Raw genomic sequence first — 23,217 nt, 5'->3', positions numbered from 1 at the left:
TTTAAAGAAATTTCAAATCAATTTACTATGTAACAAATCCAGTAACAAATGTCTTCATACAATTTCTTTTAAGTCAGGTCCTTTCCTCTAGCATATGGTAAATTATTTACAAAAACGTACATACAGAGTCTCAGGAAATTGAGGTATTAAAAAATTGAGATATATTCATACAGCACAGAGGTAGTCATGAAAATTAATCAACTAAAAATATGCTTCTTAGTATTATAAAAACCTTACATTTTAACCCCTGCATTGTTTACATTTTTTAAGTAGTATAAGATCACTTTTGGCAATGTGGTGATCTTTATTATTCCTAAATCTTTTTCACATGAAGAATAACACTGATTACTATCAATAGAACATGTGCCTTGAGCTTTCTCCAGCAGTGTTAACAGCATCATACCAAGCCTGGCACTCCCTGGTGCCAGGTATTTCCTATCTGCAGTCCTATCCTCTTGATGAATTATACTTACTAGATGTCCAGCTAGAGTCAAGGGTGATATGCTGTGAACAGAGACACAGCAAAATGAATCTGGTTCTCAGAAACAAAAACACTTGCTCTTATATCAACACACATAATCTAGAATTCTTTAAATGGATTAAAAATGATATACCTCCATGTTTCAGTTTGACCACTCATAAAACAAGAAATGACTAATCTCATATGGAGGTGAAATTATCTCGAATTCATCTAAAATGAGAGGTTATTTAGCTTAATGCTGTAAAATGTTTTAAAGCTAAAAAGAATATGACAGTCTTATCAGAAACCAATTTTTGGCACTTGAATCTGTGCATCTTTGCAACCCAGACAACTACCAAATGGTAAAAAACTGAAAGGGCTGCTTTTCTCAGAAGGGCTAATTCATACCAAGAACACTATGAAAAAGTGCTATGACAGACACTATTTCAATGAAATATTGTCAACATAAATACTGTAGCTTTACTCTTGTATAGTGTACATTGCTCAGAGGCAATTTTTAATCACGAGCCCTCTATTTCATTCTTCAATAAGCTGATCTTAAAAAATCCTTTTCAAAAACTGCTTTCCCCAGTTATTACTGTCTAAATATTACCTAAAGCAATGCTATCCAATTCAGGAGCCACTAGTCACATGTAGCTATGTAAATTTCAATTAACTAAAAATTCAGTTATTCAATCATACTAGCCTTTCTTCAGGGGCTCAGTAGCTTCGTGACTAGTGGCTACCATACTGGAGAGCACAAATTACATGTCCGTCATAAAAAGTGCCATGAGAACAGCTCTGATCTGAAGAAAGTGCATCGTGCAATACTCATGAAATTTTTCAAACTCATTTTTAAAAAGCTGTTTAAAAGTATCATATCTTTAGGCTACAGGTTATTATTGATCTCTGTTTATATGTGTGAAAGAATGATATCAACTTTCTTGTCCTTATTTAGACAATTTATGAAGTACTTAAGAGTTCCATATAGGGCCAAGTAAAATATGAACTCACATTCTATTTTCACTACATGACTATAAAAGAACAAAGTAAAAATTTGACATGCATGATGAAAGTAATTTAGCCATATTTATAACAGATCTTCCACTACTATCCATAAATTTTGAAATAAGAAAGAATACACAACTGCCATTTAAAGTTTCTCACAAGAACGAGACCAAAAGCCCTTCAGATATTGCTCTATTTTACTTTGGTCTTGAGGGTGAGGGGACATTACCTAGGTTACCAACAAAAAAAAATTAAAATAAAAACTGTCTTACAAATAAATTTCTACAGAATAAGGACAGAAAAGTAACTTTTGGTTTAATGCATGCAAAAATGCTCTCATTTGTACTGATAGCTGGTATACGAGCTAACTTTGAATACTGTTAGGAAAATCAAGTTCCTGTTGTTATTTTCACATTTTCTTTGTCAGAACACAAAGTGAGAGAGATAACAATTATATATAACTTCTTCCAAATAACTCTTAGATGCAAGGCAGGAAGTGGGGAACAGAATAGATTTGCCTTTTTTTTACTTCTTAGTAGGTAAAACAACTCAAACATAAAATGCACACACCTGTATCTAAAAGAAAAATGCAAACACAACTTAACCATACTTTATTTGACTGCATCTTATTGAGACAGCTTGCACATTTCAAATCCCATTAAATCTCTCTCTCCAAAAGGATCTGGGACAATAGAAGAAAATTATGCAGCAATATCCAGTCATCAAACAGCAGTCCAATATTTTGAGATACACGTGATACTTTATAGATACTCAACTCATATCTGACGTCAATATAATTTATGGTTATGTTTTTACAAACCTGAAAGCCCTGTAACAATATAGCACTCATTTTAGTGATGTCATGGTGCACTGAAAAGTAACTGATGCACTACCAATTTGCTTTTATCTATGCTCCTGGAAAGTGATGAACTTCATGATTTTTAGACACCATAATAAATATACACATCCAGTCTTATACATGTCAGCCAATACCATAACACAGGGCAAGGTAAAGCTAAAACATGTGACAAACAAACTTTACACAGATTTGTCAAGCAAATGGGGAGGCTACTTTGGGGAAGAGGCAGAAAATACTAAAACCAATATTTTAATAGTAATTTTTTTTTTAAATTTTGCTGGCTTCAGATTAGAAACTACTATCTGGTTTATGATCTGTGGACTTCTCTAGAGTAGTTTCATCCTCATGTAAGGGAAATTATAATCAGCCCACACATCAAAAATGGTAGTATACCCGTTAGCTTCTTCAGCACTAACATATATAGCTTCATGGTAGCATGTATAAAAATGTTCAGCAGCACCAACTGCCAAACCAGTGTCAGTGGAGAGTACAGTCAGTCTTAAAGAGGCAGCACCCCATTAAAAGAAAGTTGCACCAACTTTGCTCAGTTTTAGCCAAGTGAACTCACTCTATCAATTTCAAATGGAACTGTTTCACGATTATATAAGAAAGATGGACGCCCAATATAAAAATTTCATTTGATGATACTTCGAGACTTAATTTTGGTGCTGGGTTATCAGCTAGAGAAAAATTTCAGTACACTTAAGTAAACAATTTTTGCACAGCCAATTAAAGATACAAGGTAGACAATGATATTCAACATATACCAGCTAAACAAGACAACAACCATTTCACTTTTCAGTCACATGGCTAAGTTCATGTTTAAAATACCCAATTAAAACACCCAGTCAATTCAGCAAAATTGGCCAACTGACCTTGGTGAAAAGGTCAGTAGTGATGGTTTCACTGACAATCTGCCAAAAAATTAATGGCTGGGCTAAAAAACAAGCATGTATTTACTTTAGAACTGTCCTTATTAGTGAGTCAAGCAAATGTATGTTCATCAACAATCATTACCCATTAACCAGCAAGTCAAATGTAAGGTGGTAAGATAAAATTTGACAGTGAAAGTACTAACTATATACTTCGTTCAATTCCCTCCATATCAAGAATGACAGAAGCATCATTATAATTGATAGTCCTCTAAGTGCTAGAGTCCAAATGAAGTTTGAGCAAAACATACTCAAAAAGATCACCCTGAAAGCTGAGTATTGTGTGGTCTTCATATTTTTAATGTAACCAAGTATTCTGTCCATTAAACTTTCAAGAGCAATATAAAATGGAAAGAAAAAGTTTTTCTTTAAAAATAAGGAACTATTAATATAAATGATCCCATCAACAGGAAGATTTCATTTTCACCAAATTTATGAATCTTTATTTTAAAAGTACTTGTTACCATGTTCACTTTCAAGACACTACACTGAGCAAGGAGCAGCTTTCCTTTAAAAAAAAAAGGCAACAAACTTTCCTGAAAGGGGGCTTTTACCAACTGTTAATGGAGGTAGGGTTTTTAAAAAATACAGTAATTATAGCCATAAAATAAAATTCAAACCAAATTCTAGAGCAGAAGAAAAGCATATGCAAATTAATGAAAAAATAACAGATTTCAACAAAATATTTTTCACAGAGAATGAATCTTTTTTTTTAAATGGGTACCTAGGTTTTCCAGTCAAATAAATTATCCATCACAGGTCTCTTAACTAAAAGCAATCAACTTTAAAATGTATTACACTGCACAGATTGGCTGAAACAAAATATAACTAATGAACATGGTGATGGCTATTAAGAAAACCCACAGAACTCATTCCAAAAAAAAAATTTCCATGTCTCCCTTTTGTTTTCTGGGAACTAAGCAAAGTTCCCCCAAGAATTTGCACAAATAAATGAAAATAAAATAAAATCAGTTTAAAACAGATACAGTGCACCTCGAAATTTATTTTCAACACCAAGAACCAAAAGCAAAGCATTTAAAGTGGAAGCAATGTGAATCCAAACCAAGTGGGAAAAAAGTTCAACTACTTTGTAAAAGCTGTTCCTCACAGCTGAGCAATAATTTTGATTAAATAAAATCATACCAATTTACATTAATTTTTCTATTCTTTTCCAAAAATTCCCTCACTCTCAAAAAAAGTGCATCTAAAACCCAGCAATTCCCGGCTTCATCAACTTTTCTCATCCCTTTTGAGTCATTTCTTAAAGATACTCCACGTAGATTTAACTTGTAAGATAAGAAGGGACTTCTACAGTAAACCACTCTGTCACTCACCTGGAAAAAGTATCCAAATTATAAAAATCTGAAATAATTTATTATCAAATTTAGAATTTAAATAAAAACAAGTTTGCTTGCAAAGGCCTTAAAGAAAAGGAAAGGACAGCATGCATTCAAAAACTAGAGATGAAGACAAATATACTTATCTACACAGGCACTGGCAGACGCAATTTGTTATCTTTACTCATTGTAAGACACACCCAACCCTACATAACAATTTTTTAATTCACTAATCACTGAGGTACCAATATTCAAGAATGGAAAATTTAATATTGAAAAAATAAAACCTAAAATTGAAGCTCTTCCCCCATCCCCTCAGAAAAACTATGGCAGGTTTCATGTGAAATGTTAGTATATTCAGAGATTTTTACAATCTACATTGGCTTTTTTTAAGGAACAAAAATCATGTTCCACATCCTGGTTCTGCAATAAAATTATCACTGTGTAAATAATGTCAGCAGACTTTCCAAATGAACAAACAAATCTTGGCTATCAACTGGCACATCTTGTTGGTACCAAAAGAACTCTTTAAGTTTAAAACAATCTCTTTTAATTCAGAAGAAATGCGCCATGCCAAAGTGCAACAAATATTGTGCGACACTCAAATGAGACACTGACAGATAAGAGCTGCATGAAAATCACTAAATCCACCTGCAAAGCAATTCTGTACAAATTGCATTGCATGCAAAGGTCGATTCTGCACAGTTGGAAAGTTGTTCCTTGATGTCAGTTTCTCAACGCAGCCACAATTTAAGTCGCAGTGCATCAACTCCATTTAAATAGTATCTGAACAGCCTCTTATCTCGAACAAAACCAAGATTTTCATAAAGTTTCAAAGCAGACTTATTCGTTATTTCTGTTTCCAAAACAACCTTCAAAATAAAAAGAGAAAACTAAGTTACAATTTTATATATTTTAAACTAATTTATAATTTCATAATTTGACAAATCACTTATAAACAATATGACCAAATATTTAAGAAAAACAAACTACATTTAATTGTTTTAAAACTGACGGTGAAACCATAAACATTAATGATATACAGGAAGAATCCAGAACAAGTGTCAGAACTGTAAAAGTTCATTATCTCTCAGGGCAAGGGAAGTAGGAAAACTGGGAACATCTTCTTTTCTACTGGTTTTTGTAAAATGTCCATGGACAGAGAAGCCTCATGGACTACAGCCCATGGGATCACAGAGTCAGACACGACTGAACGACTAACACCTTCACTTTGGAATTTTTAGCAATGAGAAATATGTTTTATACTAAAACGATGATGAATTAGTTTCTTGTAAAGAAAAGTAGTGTGACAAAAAGATGAAGAAAAGAAAAAAATCAACAATCAAAGGTTTAAGAAAATAAACCAGTACTTGAAACTATTCAAACTGACCTTCAATTCCTACATTGTCATTAATATGTCATTCTTTATCCTGGTGATAACTACCGCATTTATCTACGGTCAGGACCAGAGTCTGCAAACTGTAGCCCTTTTCAGGCCAAATGTGCCTACTGCCTGTTTTTGTAAAGTTTTATTGAAACACAGCCATGTCCACTGATCTACACAATGTTTTGGCTGCTTTCTCAATATAACTGCAGATATGAGCAGTTGCACCAGAGACTTGTGGTCTGCAAAGCCTAAACTATTTACTATCAGGCCCTTTGCAGAGAAAGTTTGCCAAAACTAGATCAAAGATACCAAAACTTTAGTGTACCTGGAGTATTTGTTAAAACAGATATCAACAGATATCAACTGCATATCAACTCGAGTTTCTGAGTAGGTTTGGAGTAGTGCCCAAGGATCTGCATTTTTTAAAAAATTGCCAGGTGATGTTGATGCTGCTGCTAAGGGGACTACATTCTGAGAACCACTGTCCATACATTATGGATATCAATATAATATTAACAGAGGAATACAAGTATCAACTTCTATCTAGGTCTTTTTAAATACTACTGAACCAATGGCCCTGACAATGAAGAACTGATACTTTTGAACATTATGTGATGTTCTTCTACATTCCTCTACCAAAGTATCCTCTATCCCATCCTCCCTATGTGTGTTTTACATATATAGCTCTATTTGCCTTTCTATTGATTCTCAACCTACCTCACTGAGACTCAACACGGTAAGCCACAGTAACTGTTGGGATGTCATAACCCTCTGGTATTTATAGAGTGGAAAAAAAGGGCAGAGTATAATTAAACAAAGGCCCAAGCAAAGCCTGTGACTCTCTTTTTGTTCTATCACAAGCTATTTAAAACAAAAAAACTGACAAGAATTCAAGCAACAGATATGAGAAAAAACTCATCATATCCAAAAAACTCATGACCAGCTTCTCTACAATTCTGCACATCAGTAACAAGATGTCCATCCATGAATGCCTCAAACCTAAAGCCTGGGAGTCATCTCTGTACCTCATTCCTCATTCCTCTCCACTCCCCTGTATATATACTCCAAGCACTATTTCAGGTTTATCTCTTAAATCTCTCTCAAATTGACCCTCTTCTTTCTGCTCCCATTGATAACATTCTAGTCTAAGCTGCCATCAACTATTACCTCCTAGCTTTAACGTCTCCTATTCTGAGTGAAGGTGAAGGTGAAGTCGCTCAGTCGTGTCCGACTCTTTGCAACCCCGTGGACTGTAACCTACTAGGCTTCTCCGTCCATGGGATTCTCCAGGCAAGAATACTGGACTGGATTGCCATTTCCTTCTCCAGGGGATCTTCCCGACCCAGGGATCGAACCCGGGTCTCCCGCATTGGAGGTGGACGCTGGTGGCTCAGAGGATAAAGCATCTGCCTGCAATGCAAGAGACCTGGGTTTGATCCCTGGGTTGGGAAGATCCCCCTGGAGAAGGAAATGGCAACCCACTCCAGTATTCTTGCCTGGGGAATCCCATGGACAGAGGAGCCTGGTGGGCTGCAGTCCATGGGGTCGAGTCAGACACGACTGAGCGACTTCACTTTCACTTTCAATTCTGAGTGATGCTCTTGTTAATACCCTGCTTAACACCATTTACTGACCCCTTTTGTCCTCAAGAAAGGGTACACAATCTAACAGTAATCTAAAGAGACCTGAAAGATCCATCAAGATATGGCCTCCACCTACCCTGCTATTAATAACTGGGCTTCCCAGGTGGTGCTAGTGGTCGAGAATCCTCCTGCCAATGCATGAGACACAGTAGAGGCAGGTTTGATCTCTGGGTCATGAAGATCCTCTAGAAGACAGAATGGCAACCCACTCCAGTATTCTTGCCTGGAAAATTCCAGGGACAGAGGAGCCTGGCAGGCTACAGTCCATGGGGCCGCAAAGAGTCAGACACAACTGAGCACACACACACAAGAGTGTGCTTTAGGTCCCCATCCCTTCCTCCCCATGAACAGCACTAAATTTACAGTTTTTAGAACTCACCATTATTTTTCCCACCCTAGACCTTTCACATAAGCAGTTTTCTCTGTCTGGAAGAATGCTCTTCCCATTCTCCTATTCTTGCTTTTGGCTTTAGCATGTCACTTCCATACTGGGTAGAACATCTCTTTCCCTTCAGACTGCCCCACAGCACTCTGCACTGCTCCTCATTCAACTGTACTCTTGTCTAATGTTTGATGAGCTATGACATCTTTCCCAGCTGGTGAGCTCAACAAAGACAGGGATCATGGGTACCTCGTTCACAGCCATTTCCTCTGCACCTAACATACTGCCAGACACATGGAAGGCTCTTAAACATTTGTTAATTATATACATCCTTAGCACTTTTCATTATATTACATATATTACATAAACATGAAACAAACAAAAGTGCTGTCAAGCTTTTATATGACCAGAGTACTTTGAGAAAAAGTATTATCTTGAGGCAATTACCTATACAAAAAAAACTCATGAAGGCAAATCACATACCAAATCCAAATTCTAAAAAGATCTAAAAACAAGTAATTCATGGTTCAGGATCAAGGAAAAATGTTCCTAAGAAGGCCTTAAATAAAAATTATATAGCAAGCAAACTGGTTTAAGGTGAGAATAAGAAATCAACAATTTCTCTCTGCTCTTAAAAGACTGTAATTTAACAGTGATGTATGCCATCAGTGACGTATGCCATCCTCCATTTGGAACACTCCCATCTGGACAATGCAATTTACCAATTTTGAACTATTCTCTTGAGTAATTCCTACAATTCTGTTTCAGGCCAGCACCTAATTACAGCTAAAATGTTAAAACAATTAATATGAAAAGCAATAAAGCTCCAACAACTCATAACTTAGAACAGATTTCACAGAAATGAAAAGGAGAGTGACAGTTTAAAAAAAAAATACTATTTATTGAAGGCTAAGTGCTACATAAAGCATTTCACATGCATTATGTCATATTACATGCATCTGACATAATGTAGTTTTCTTAAGAACCCTATGAAATAGATGTATCTCTAACTTATAAGGGAATGAAACTCAAAGTCACCAGTAGAACAAAAATAGACCCCAGACTGAAAATGTGAACTAGAACTTAATAGTATCCACTTTTCTGTAACTCTGATTGTTTCCAAAAGTAAAACAAAGCAGCAAATGGGAGATCTACATAATACAGAGAATCCAAGTTCATATTCATTAATACTTAGTAATCTAAAATATTCAAAACAGCTGAGGCTAACTATGACTACATAAATACACACTTGAGGTATAACTTAACAGCTGAATTCAGGTTTGTTAGCATCCTAACAGATTATAAACCCCAATTTATAGCAAAACATTACACAGAGGACTAACACCTTGATTAAAATGAAAAGATTCTCTCAGCACCCTCACATTCTATGAACAAAGAAATCATGTATTATTTGACACAACAGAAAATTCCACAAAGAAGTAACTACTTTGTAAAAATTAGTGAGTTTTATAAATACACAAAAACAGAATTTGGGCTTATATTGGAAATTTTCTATAAAATTATCTAGTCTGCATCATGGGAATGCATCATAAGAAGCCAAAGGTTATTTTAATGTTAAAGAAATTTGGCCAAGTTGAATTCTACTCAACAGAAAAAACGGGTTACAGTGAAATTCTACAGATTCTCTGAGGAACAAACCACCGTCAGGATGAGCCAAGCTATTACAGTTTAGAAAGCCTTTTTTTAAAACTACCGGCTAGGAGTTCTAGAGGTAGGGCTGAATAAACAATTTTATTCTCTTCATAACATCCCTTTAAGATCACATCCCTTTACCATCACACTGCAGAGACAAAGAGACAGATTATGAAAAGTTAAATGACCTTCCTACAATCACACAACTATACTGATAGAAGATGTATCTAGAACCCAGGCTTCTCATACCCAGTTCTTTAACTAGGCCAAACTACTCAACCAAAAATCCTTCTAGTTTAAATAACTCCATTTTACTCTGCTCTTCACCTGGCAGCCTCTGTCTCATAGATAAACTATGTTTCCAGTGAAAAAACTAAAAATGTCAAACATATAATTATTGAACACAAAAAACTTAAAGTCATCCTGTATATTACCATAAACTGTATGTTATTTTGTTAACATGTAACAGGTTTATTACTGGTTACTTAAGTAAATTCAGCCACTGTTGGTGGGAATGTAAACTGCTACAGTCATTATAGAAAAGAGTGTGCCGGTTCCTGAAAAACTTTAAAAAAGAACTATCATACAATTCAGCAATCACCCTTCTGGGTACATAACGAAAGGAAGTAAAATCAAGACCTCAAAAAGGTTCCCATGTTCATGATGATCACAATTTCTAAAATAAGGAAACAACTTAAACATCCAACAAATGGATAAAGAAAAAGTTGGCTGTATCTTACACACAGACACACAGAATACTTTTTGGCCTTAAAAACTGAAATCCTGCCAGTGGTACAACCATGGGTGAACCTGGAAGGTATATGGGCATAGATCTTACACACACACACGGGTGAACCTGGAGAGCATATATCTTATACACACAAACACACACACACACACACACACACACGGGTGAACCTGGAGGGCATATGGGCATATATCTTACACACACACTTGGGTGAACCTGGAGGGCATATATCTTACACACACACACACACACACACACACACACGGGTGAACCTGGAGGGCATATATCTTACACACACACACACACACACGGGTGAACCTGGAGGGCATATGGGCATATATCTTACACACACACACAGGTGAACCTGGAGGGCATATATCTTACACACACACACACACACACACACACGGGTGAACCTGGAGGGCATATATCTTACACACACACACACATACATACGGGTGAACCTGGAGGGCATATGGGCATATATCTTACACACACACTCGGGTGAACCTGGAGGGCATATCTTACACACACACAGAGAATACTTTTTGGCCTTAAAAACAGAAACCCTGCCAGTGGGACAACCATGGGTGAACCTGGAGGCCACTGCCCTAAGCAAATTGTCAAAATAGAAAGGCGAATATGTCATGAGCTTGTTTATGTGTATAAACTAAAATAGTCAAACTTAATAGAAGAGAGTTTAGGACAGTGGCTGCCAGGGGCTGGGGAAAGAAGGAAATAAGATGTTGGTCAACTAAAAATGTTTTCAAGGTCATACTGCACTCTTAAACTCCATTAAGAAATTTTGGTTCCAATATATTTTCATCATTTATGAGTTAGTTCTGAGTATTATTATGATGGTAACCATACCATAAATCTAAACAAATTTTTTAAAAGTGCATAAAAGTAAATGGCCACATGTGCGTTCATTATTTTAGGTACACAAGAAAATTCATATATATTATTTGTATGTATTATTATTTCCCCTAATGTAAAACCAAACCAAAGAAGCTTGTCCTAGTAGCTACTAAACATTTGGCAGGCAGAGCACATAAGGAAGTAACCAAATTCAGGCCAGATCAGCAACACAGATAATGCATTTCTTACTCATGAAGGAATGCATCTATCTGTTTCTTTTTTTTTTTTTGATGCTGTAACTTTTTAGTCAGCTCCAAATATACAGAAAATGAAAAAAACTTTCCCTAGACTGTTTAAACATGTCTAATTCTGATATAAACCGTTAGGAAAGTCATAGAATGGCAAAATGGAAAGATCTATCAGACCAGAAGGGTAATATTGTAATTGGGGCAAAAGCATGATTTACATCTCGACTGTGAAATGTACAGATCTGTATTTCAACTAACCTCAGTTTAATTTACTCTGAATTTATCTTAAAATGATAAGTGGCAACCAAAAACAACATGACTCAAGGTCATAAATTCTGCAAACAGAAGGAAAGTAAAATCTGACTGGATGCGTACAATAAAGCTTCATAGAGATTTCCAAATTTCCAAATGTATTTATCTTAATGTTTTTCTCATAGATTAAAAAAAAAAATCTCTCTCTGTAAGAATAAAAAAATAGCAGCACAACCTATGTAGTAGAAAATGTAATTTAAAAGCCTTCCCAAACGTCTTTCTGGTAATTTGTCAAAGTTTCTTAACACTTAAGTTTCTTAACTTTAAGAGAAATGAAGGCTGGCCTAACCTAATGAAAGTAAAATCACAAGTTGGTTATTTTATAGTCATTATATTCTTGGAAAATTATAGTTTCAAAGTTTTCCTCAGAACAATGAATTATATACAAGACTATTTTTATATAAAATTGCTTGTATCAAAAGGTATTTTAATAACTTGTTAACCCTGCAGATATATTTTTATGTGCAAAAAAAATAAGAAAAAGCTAGAAAGCTTAGACAGAAAGACAAGTTAAAAACTAATTACACAAATCAAAATTCAAAAGCTCCCCCCTCCCCCAAAAGAGGTATACTTAAGATGGTAAAGTACAGAACTAGTCATTCAACCAATATTTATGAATCATGTACTCTATCACAAATGCTGTATACTAAGCATTAAAAATACAGCAGTAAATAAGAAATGGTATCTCTGCTCTCAGTGCCCAAGGCAGACTCTGAACAAGTAAATGTAGGCACAGTAAGTATTACAGAAAGGGAGGTCAAAAAAACCATGGAAGGTGCAACTGATTCTGTCCAAATGGATCAAGGAAAACTTAAAAGAAGTTGTTGATATTTGAGCTGGGTCTTAAAAGACTGAGAAGTTTTTTAATAAGCAGAGGAAGACCAAGAAACTACTGGGTCTAGCAAATACAAAGTAGTTACACTGGAGTGGAGGGGAAAAAACCAAACCAAACAGGATGAAATGGTAATATAAGGAAATAGAACCAACAAACACACTACCATCAAAAATTAGAAAGAAAAAGGGGATAGAAGAGTTTGCTGCTTATGTGGTTTAAAACTCAATGAAGGGAAAGGGAAAGCCTAATAAAGAGTAAACAAGAGTTCTGTCCCTTTCTACAGCAAATTCTTTATCTGGACAATATGGGACACAGATAACCAATCTTTTTAAGTCATAGAAGAGTACCCTAAACCAGAAGCAGAGCTACTTAAAATGCAAAAATCATACAACGGAAGTAAGTTCATGGAACTATTCCCATTTCATTCTAAGACTGAGTAAAACCCATTGCTTCAAGAGTAAGAAAAATAAATCAGAGTTAGAACCCTAGGCCCACAGTGAATAGTTCTACCATAAAATGTATCACTAATTCAGGACTTACCCTTGAAACTACAACAGTATAACCAAAATCTCATCATTCCTCAGAACTTTCAAAGAAAAACTATACTATTTAAACATCTGATCAGTTAAGATAAAGCATACTACCTATCTCACAGGCAGAACTAGGATAAATCAGAAACAGCTATCCATTAGGAACATAATACTCCCTCCTTATAACATCTCTGTTCACTGGGAACCACAGTACTCAGTAAAGGAACAAAACATGGTCTTTTCATCCAAAGATTTATCCAAACTGTGGAATAGCTTTTGTGAAGCCCAACTTCCCTTCTTGATAAACCATTTAAGCCAATATAGCTATGGTCCATATTAGACCCACATTCATGAAAAAATTTATACTCAATTTTATACTCATATTTTAGTTACCAGTGATATAAATAATCAGGGTTACGGCACCTATTACTTTTTGAGATTAAAAGCTGTGAATATGAGATCCTTCATCATGTGTGACTTTTCTTATTTGGGGTAAAATAATTAAATATCCATAAATCCCAGGATGACTTCCCTGTGCTGTCCAATTACTGTAGGCCTTCTCATACAACCACCATCTAATGGGATCTGTCAGGCTACAAACTACAAAAGTGGACAAGGAGCGTGAGAATAATAACTCTGCAGTCCATCTGTACTGACATGGAATCCTGTTCATGAGATACTGTTAAGTGGAAAAAGTAGTTATTACCAAGTAATAATTTGTGATTTCATTTCTATTAAAAAAAAAGTGTGACTATTTGCATTCAAGTGTGCTTAGAAAACGGGAGGATGCAAATTGCAAGATGAATAGTAGCTCTAAGTAGAAAGAACGATGAGGAGTTGAAAAGTGTGGAGATGCGGGGGGGGGGGGGGGAAGGAGACTTTGCATCCCAAATACACACACATATATAAAGGTTAATGATTTGTGTATAAATTCTGTACCAAAAAAACCCACTTAAAAATAAAGTAACCAAAGTAAGCTACTTAATGGCATCAGTCTGAGAAAAAAATTACCTAACTTCAAGTACTTTGAGAACTCTCTAAGGAACATTTGCCCTCCAATAAGACAGACAAGTGTTAGAAGTACTACTCACAAAATTACTAGCACAATGCAACTTTAGTACTTCTTAGTCACCACTATTAAAGATACCCATACTTTCCTAGTTTATACTTGTTTCCTTCCACATTATATAATAGTAAATCTTAATATTCCCAACCACTGCCATTATTTATTAAGAACCTACCATATGTAAAGCACAGTGCTGCAGCATACAAAGAAACTACCTGCCATAAGGCTTTACAAACGAGCTGAAGAGAAAAGATGCTTTTATGTTAATATACAGGCAGTTCTACATTTAAAAAGTGGTTGTCTTCCCCCCTCCAGTCTTATTATTTAATGCTGAGAGTTTTTTCAAATGTGAAATGTTTTTCATATTGGCTGATAGCTGACCCACAGTGGGGAAAAATTATTATTTAGAGAGAAACCAAGGCCAATATGCAATTACATCACAATAAGGTTTATAATAAGAACTACCTTAAATGATTTGACTGATAACAAATCGGAGTGCTGAATACCAATTATTTATTGAAAATATCTAAAATTTTACCTTTATATTTTGACACAAATTTTAGCTCCCATTATCATCTTAAAATTTGTTCTAGATCAAAGTTCATATGTTTTTAAATGGAATACATTTTTCAGCACAAGTTATATTTATATAATAATAGTCTGCAATGAAATTACAGTATGATTTACTTGAGATACTTATATAAATACCCAGTATAGAATATAGCCCAGGACAAAAGGTCTGAAACATTTAGGAAGACTTACCTCATCACAGTCTCCTTCAACCATAGCATATATAGCTTTCTTAACCAAGTTAGTACCTAGAATACAGAACTGAGTATTAATGAAGTAAAAATGTAATTAGTTTCTTATAGATACCTAAATTATATCACTTATAATTTACATTCTAAATTATAATATTTATAATTCTGAGAGGCCCAACAGAACCTATGCATAGCAATAAGTTTCGTTTTGAAAGACCTAGCTCCTGATATATATTTTTTTTCTCAGAGGTAAATGCTATTTTATTCCAAGAAAAAGGCAAGATACAGCCAGAACCACCCAGGAACTCCTTCAGCTGGCAAGAACTCACTGCGTGACCTCTAAGCCAATCTTGCCAAAGACCATACAAGAACTGCTATGACCCGAACTGGGCCCAAGATACTGGGTTAGTTCCTACAAACCTTGCAGTTTGGGCACTATAGTAAGCCTGGGCACACCAGATGGTTTCAGTGCTTTATCTGTATTCTAGTTTCGAGTAGATATACTTAGTACATTAAAAGGAAAACAAATGCCAGATCTAATTTTAAGAGAAGAAATCCAAATTTTATAGGAACTTCCTTAAATTTTCAAATCATGTACACAAGCAAGCACCCATTACATGGGCCATACAAAACAAGTTCGAGGGTCAAGATGCAATCCTCAAGGTACTGGTTTCTGCCCTCTGAAGTAGCCAGAAAATTTGCTATCATTTGCCATGAATCCTTATCAGCTCTTATTAATACATCTAAGATGCGAACTTAACTTATACAATAATCCCAATTCATTAAAAATCTTAGTGGCAAACTGTAACACTGTAAGAAAAGTTGGTTAAACCTAATGTATTAAGTAAATCTATTCACAATGATATCTCATGTCTCAGATTGTGCAAACCAGTCTTCAATTGAACAGAGCCACTCATAAGAGGCTTAAAAAAACAAAACTGTAAGTGAAAAAGCAGCTAGTAATTACACACTAGTGGCTCAGTGGTAAAGAATCTGCCTGCAATGCAGGAGATCTAGGTTCAATCCCTGGGTAGAGAAGATCTCGTGGAGAAGGGAATGGCAACCCACTCCAGTATTCTTGTCTGGAGAATGCCATGGACAGAGGAGCCTGGCAAGCTACAGTTCAGGGGGTTGCAAAGAGTTGAAATTACTGAAGCAACTTAGCACGCACACACAGGCATCAAATCTTATTTCATGAATACTTACTTAGCTTCAGAGCATTTCAGAATTTGCCACGTTAAGACAAGTGCTTGTCTACCTGCTCCTCCATTTTTGAACAAAGTCAGTAGGTCCAAGACTCTAGGACAGTGGTTCTTAAGTGGCTGACAACATAGTCACCTGGGGAGATTTCAGCCCTACTTCTAACAGGACAAACAAGATTCTTAAGGGGAGGGGCCTAAGCATTTGTTTGTAAACCACACAGATGATTCTAATGACCATTATAAACCATAAAATTAACTGAAAATACCAGGAAAGGTAGCCCAGGAAGTTTGGGAATAGCAGTAACAAACAATTCTGCTTTCTTCTGGACCTCCCTGAATTGCTAATACAATGCTTGGTGACTAGTATGAAATAATGGTAATTTCTCCATAATGTTGCCTTGATTGAAGACTGTTGAACCCATAACCCAAGTACACACAGCTGCTTGAGCACTGTGATCAAGCACCCTATTAAAAACTGTAGAACTCAATACAATACAGTTTGAATGTGATCAAAAAAAATGTTTGGAGGTGAAAACTGATCACCTAGTAATTGTTAGAAAGATAATGTCTCAAATAATTCAACAGTAATAAAGGAAACAATTCATTTTAAAAACATTTTGAAAATATTTTGAAACAAAAGCAATCGATAGTCTTCTCTCAGCTTCATGCTCATTTCTACATACTATTTACAATTAAGTCTTCTGTTTCTTAAAAAAAATGAAAATAATTTAGGCATTCTTTTTTTGACATAATATTTTTCTTACCAATGCCATTTCTCCTGTATTTGGAATCCACGGCTAACATGGCTATATAACCTCTGCGGAACATCTTTTTGTGCATATCCAACTTGCAAACGATGGCACCTACACACTCCTCCCCTACCATGGCCTTAAAAATAAACAAACAGTTACAAAGAATACATTGCCATTAAGTACTGCACAACTACCCAGGAAAAGAGCAACCAACCACTGGTCAGTGTTTTTGGAGGAGGAAGAAATAATGAGAATTTTAGCAACAGCAATCACAGAAATTTCAGAAATCTAAATCCCAGAACTCCTTCAAATGTTCTAGTTTTAAAATTTTTCAACATTCTTTACAACATGAATTTCTTATGCTCATTATTAAAGCCTATCATTATATAGGGGGGAAATAAATTTCCACATGGTAAACACTGAAGTACTTTATAAGAGGCACTTATAATCAACTGAAATAAAGACCTATATGTTTAAGATTTGGGAAAGAGGAGACATGAAAATAATTTAAGAAAAAGTCTTTTCATTAGATATTATGATGTGAAACTTATCAACAGAGTACAACAAATTTATATTTAATCATGATGAAGTTTTAGCAAAAGACAGATAGAAGACATTTATACCTGAATAGCAGAGTTGGATTTTGATCAGGAAAATTAAAAAACTAAAAGATTTTCAGAAAAAGGACTGTTTTTAAGGTATTCCCTAGATCCTACTCAAGTAGTTTTGTTATTGAGGGACTATAAAAACTAGATATATGATGGTCTCATTTTTAGGACTCTCCTGACTCTCCTATTAAGGAGCCCTCATTTTAATAAAAAATGAAAGTTTCAATTCATCTCTAAATAAAATTAATTTTTCAGAAATGATTGCAACAACAAAACCAGGAATGGGTTAAAAAAAATCAATAAGCAAAGCCCAACATATACTTAATACCTCTTTTATCTTGAATTTGTTATGACTTGTTTTTAGTTCATCATTCTGTAAATTTATTAAAAAACCTTTTTCCAACTGCGGAGAAATCTTTAGGCAAGATAATTCTAATCCATTTCACGCAAGCCTAAACTAGGTCAGAAAAATCCTTTTGAAGGGATATCAATTTTATTTATTTATTTTAATTGAAGTACAGCTGATTTAATTGCAGCTGATTTACTTTGAAAGGATATTAAATTCAATGATTCACATTAATTCATTTCTGTTTTATCAACACAATCCAAAATTACTTGGGGCCAGTAAACCTCTAAAATTGTTATTGCTATTTTTATTCATGATAAATCAACTTGGTTCTTTCAAAACTCTTTTGGAAACTAAAATTTTTTTCTGTACTAAGTACTGAAATATATACAAAAGTTGCCTGTTTGAACAGCATTTTCTGACTTGGACATAACTTACTTCAAAGATATGTGTGTGTGGTATCTGTCTGTATATGCCAGAGATGAGATGGTACATTAAAGAAAATTTGGCCTGACCTCATAAACTAGGGGAGATGGAAATCTAGACAAATCTATGATACAAAATTGTAGGACACTTAGATTTCACAGTAAATAAACCATTTGAAAGAGGAAAAACTAAAACCACTAGCACACAACTAGACAATACTTTCAAACTGGATAGCCATTTCAAACAAATCTTTGTCCTCTAACCAAGAAAGTAATTAGCAAAAGTATCACATGAGTTCACTCTTAGGCTAGGTTAATTTCTTACGAGTCATGAATCTGAAGGAAAAAAATCAAACTGTAAACATCATTTAAAAATAAAAGTCCAATATATGATACACAGTTATTAGTAAGATGTTGGTACCGAGGAAGGTTAATGCTGTATTTTCTCCTGACAAACTGTTGATGAATATACACACAAAAATCACTAAACGGCATGTCAATTTTTTCCAGATAAAAGCTTCTGTATCTACATTTGGAACTCCTGCTATTAAAATGTGTTCATTTTTTTCAAGGATGGGAACTGAAAAATTCCAGGCAAAATTAAAATTCAACTCTAAAAGGTCAAATGCTTATCAATCTATGGAACTTGAAAAACGTAAGTTGTGTGAAATAGATTCCTAAATTCCAGAATACCACAAACAGCAGAACAGAAGAAGCTGGCAATTTAAATTTAGAACAAATAACAGAAGTACTATGGAATATCGCTGGTAAGAAGTTCAAAAAGGCAACAACTGAAAATACCACAAACTCAAAGAGACAGAGGTAAATTAGCTAAGAACATAGTAAATGATAGTGTCCCTATTTGTACAGTACCATACTTTCACATGTTACAATTATTAGGAAGAATCGTTAAAAACCATCATTTTTGTTAGTCAAGTATGGTCAAGGATTGGTGATTTTTCTAAGGAACAATCTTATATACTCCATTTGATCTACTGCAGGTTACTTAAGGAAACCAGGAACATTCTGGAGACTTCTAGTCTCTTGAGATTGATGTTCGCAAGGACAACTATTCCTTAGCGAAGCAGAACTTGGGACACAGGATCTTGGCTGAATTAGTCAAGAGTATGTCATTTTTCAAGTTCTTAGTTGTTTCCATAATGAGAGGCCAGAAGACCTGGGTTCTAGCTTTATATCTCTGGACACAAATATCTGGAGACTTGAAAACTTAAAGTCTCTCTGGTCTTTCATTTTTTTCATTAAAAAAAAAAAAGAGGTTGAACTAGATTATATCTGGGATCCTTTATAATTTTTAAATGGTATGACTTGAAAAAACATACATTTATATTTGTTTTAAATTGTTTTCATGAGAAATTCAAAAAATTTTAATTCCAATATAAAGGCCCCAGTTCCAAATGGTCTGACTGTTTAACCATTGTTTTATGTTCAATACTCCAGTTTCATACTTGTATTAGTAAATCTTATAGGTCAACTACTGTGTATATCACTATTTTTAGATATTCAGAATTTAATGTTAAACAAATAAGCTATTAAGGGCTAAAGTTCAATTAGCTGGTGAACTGGGAAGAGTGTATGTATAATCAAACTAAAGTTTACTATTATTTAGTTTATCAGAGTCTAAATGGCAGACAAGTTGAAGTAATACCAGAACTCAAAAGTTGACTATCATACATACACAACCATCTTCTGCAATTAACAAAAATACACACACACACCATTTCAATTTAAAGTGTAACTAAACTGTATGCTTTTGTGAGTTAACTTACAATCAATCTACAATCTTTAGCATTTATAATGGGATTTGATAATGACATTTATAATAATGTTATGAAAACCATTTTCCCATATTCATTAACACAGACATGTCTTAGAACTTCTACTTTGATGCAACAGTTAGAATCCTGTACGAGTAGCTTTGTAGAATATAAAACAGTTCCCAGCTTAAACAAACATACTAAACTGAAGCTTTAGTGAAGTGAATGCAGAAAACAGCACAACTACCATTACAACAATACAGAGGTTACATTTTCAGATTACCACCAAGCTATGGAATCAGAAAGACAGATTTCTAAAGTATGGTCAGAGCATTTTACAAGGAATTAACAAGTGAAACTAAGTCAATTCTAAGCAATAAATAATGGTAGTGGCTTTTCCCTTCACATATCATAAAACACTCCTTAAAAGCATGTTGCCTTTCTTCAATAAAATTCAATGGAAACAACATGCTGTGAGCACATGATACAAAGCACATACCTGTAGTCAATATTTAGGTGAAAGGTTTCATTCAGACTGTAATTAGTCAATATTATTGGGAAACTATTGGTACTACCAGTACTATGTAAGTTAAATATATATATATATATATATATATATACACACACACACACACATATATATATTCAGCTTGTTTGGTAAGCCAAGTCTTTCTTACTCAGATATAAGTAAAAAATTTCTGTCTATTATATTTCACACAAGCCAGCATTAGTACTAGCATTTAGACATACCTGTGATCAACTTCTTAAAAAAATTATAGATTAGTAACAATTTCACACTTAGTTTCCTACACTCCCAAAAAGGGTATTTTGCTCAAGTTTCAGGAATCTTTCAACCACCAGAAGTGTTAGTATCGCCTTCTGCAACTGTGCAGCAGAAAACAGGCTGGCTACAACTGCTAATTGTCCTGTTGAAGTAAAAGGAAACAATCTCCATAATTACAGAATATGCTTGTAAGATTTAATTCTCCAATGTGGCCACAGCAAGTTTACCGACAATCATGTTCACCAAAACATGTTTATGCATACACTCTTCCCTGATTATGGCTGTAATTGAGAGATTAATAAGGCCTGTATCTGAACAGAACCATGCGCAAATTAAATGATTGCAAAGTGCTTTGAGGATGAGGGAGGATAATTAAAGACGGTTAAACATGATGATAAGCTAGTGTAAACAGGATAGGAGACCCCCAACTTGCATCATACCAGCTTGCTGCATTTACATCAGTATCAAGTTGACCCGGATCACGAAGTCTTACCTTTCATACTGTTCATTAAATACCTAGAGTGTGTACACGCACTTTACATCATGTATCATACTATGAAATGCAGAATACATACATTGACATTCCAGCCCTCACACTCCCTGCCCCGCACGGCCTGGATCTCTGCCGGGTTCACCCGCTTTTCATTCCATCCACTTACCAAGAAGCACAGCTGTGGCCAGTTGTGGATAAAATATCTATAGGTATATATGGAGTAGGGTTCAGACAGATCTTTGGTGATCAGTCTCATGATATCGGGCATTTGTAGCTCGGATTCATATCGGACATAACGTATCGTCCGATCCTCCCCCGGCTCAACCTCCCGGCCTGAGGGGCTCCTTAAACTGCAGCCTGCGGTCAGGGATGAAGCCAGCAGCCGCACCTGCTCGTCTTCCTCCTCCTCCTGCTCCGTGCCCTCCGCCAGTCCATTGCGGGCCGCCGCGGGATCGCTCGCCGCCGCTGCCTCTGCCGGGCTGGGGAGCGCAGTTCTTGCATTACTGGGGAGGCAGTGAGGGGGGCTCTCGCCCGAGTGTACCCCGGCTCCTTTTGTTGCAGTCGCTCTGGGGCCCCCATCGGGGGTGGCCGCGATCGTGGCCGCCTCGGCCGAGCTCAAAACCTTGCTCTTGATGGAGGCGGCCGCCCGGAGGTGCCGCAGTTCGGGGTTGATCAATCCGTTGAGCTGCAGCTGCTCCTGCGGCGGCTGAGGGCAGCGGAGGCACGGATGCCCCTTGGCCGCCGCCTCGCCGCCCGCCGGGCTCCCGCCGCAGCCGCCGCCTTCGTGCTCCTCGTCGTCCTCCTCGTCCTCGCTGCAGCAGGCGAGGGCGGCCCCCGCCGAGAAGGGACAGCGGGGCTCGGCCGCGGCCGAGGCCGGAGGTGCTGGTGGTGGGAGGAGGCTGCTAGGCCCAGGCGGTACCTCCGCCATCCTAGAGGCGACACAGACCGAAAGGGGAGGCCATGAGACCCGGCGGACGAGCGCGGAGCAGAGGAAGCAGAGGGCAGGGGGCGGCGGGAGTAGGGGGGGAAACAAAGGCAGAAACCGTCCCTAACAGAGCTGGCCCCCCAGTTCCGCGCCACCCCCCGCCCCCGTCTCTTCAGCGCCGCCCAGCTGCTCAGCCGGCCACCGTCCCCGTCCGCCCGCGCCCATCCGCCAGCCCTGTCACCCGCGGCCCCTCCCCGTCCCCTCCGCGCGGCTCACCCCGCACAGGTCCCCGCCGCCACTGCCGCCACTCCTCTTCCTCCTCAGCCGCCGCCGCCTCCCTCGCCGCCGCGGCTGCCTCCGCCACCGCCAAGGCTCACACTCAGCCGCCGTCGCCGTAAAGCGCCTCGGCTGTTACCCCGGGTAAAGTTTCCTGGGCCTGGCTTTACGACACTTCCCTGCCTGCCGGCTGCCGGGCCGGGGGAAAAGGGCGTGGAGGGAGGTGACCTGTGGAGGGGAGGGGCGAAGGTGTCTCCCGCGGCCGGGTGGCTGCTGCTTGCTAGTGGGTGGAGCTGTAGGGCAGGGAAGTTGGAGAGGGCTTGGGAGTCACCAACCCTTAACCCACTGTCTTCGGCCTTGCGGGCTGCTCAGCCGGCGGACCTTGCAGCTCGGAGCCCGGGAAGGATGGGCCAGACTGGTGCTCCCACGAAGCTGCCTCAAAGCCCACCCGCTCTGGGCCTGCTCCCCGGGCCTTGGACCAATCTCCTAAAAATACTTTTCCTCAGCTGTACTACGTTTAACCTTTGCTCTGGCCGGGGATAGGGGGAGGGTTACCCGTGTCCCTTAAAAATGGAGCAATCAGGAGAGAAAAATCCCCGAAAAAGAAAAGAA

At 37.1% G+C, this 23,217-nt stretch overlaps 1 protein-coding gene across 1 annotated transcript; it reads right to left on the bottom strand.

Moving 5' to 3' along the window:
• Positions 1-2,045: 2,045 nt before the first annotated feature.
• On the bottom strand, positions 2,046-22,725 carry NAA30 (N-alpha-acetyltransferase 30, NatC catalytic subunit). Its single transcript, XM_027971892.3, has 5 exons — positions 22,606-22,725; positions 21,571-22,333; positions 16,986-17,109; positions 15,021-15,076; positions 2,046-5,468 (listed from the first exon to the last, which is right to left on the bottom strand). The coding sequence occupies exons 2-5, from the start codon at positions 22,330-22,332 to the stop codon at positions 5,331-5,333; spliced, it is 1,080 nt and encodes a 359-aa protein (XP_027827693.1). The 5' UTR covers position 22,333; positions 22,606-22,725; the 3' UTR covers positions 2,046-5,330.
• Positions 22,726-23,217: the final 492 nt, after the last annotated feature.

Source organism: Ovis aries, chromosome 7 (assembly GCF_016772045.2).
Source record: "Ovis aries strain OAR_USU_Benz2616 breed Rambouillet chromosome 7, ARS-UI_Ramb_v3.0, whole genome shotgun sequence".
In the NCBI taxonomy this organism is placed as follows: Eukaryota; Metazoa; Chordata; class Mammalia; order Artiodactyla; family Bovidae; genus Ovis; species Ovis aries.
The sequence above is the reverse complement of the archived record's forward strand: the minus strand, read 5'-3'. Positions and strand labels throughout refer to the sequence as shown.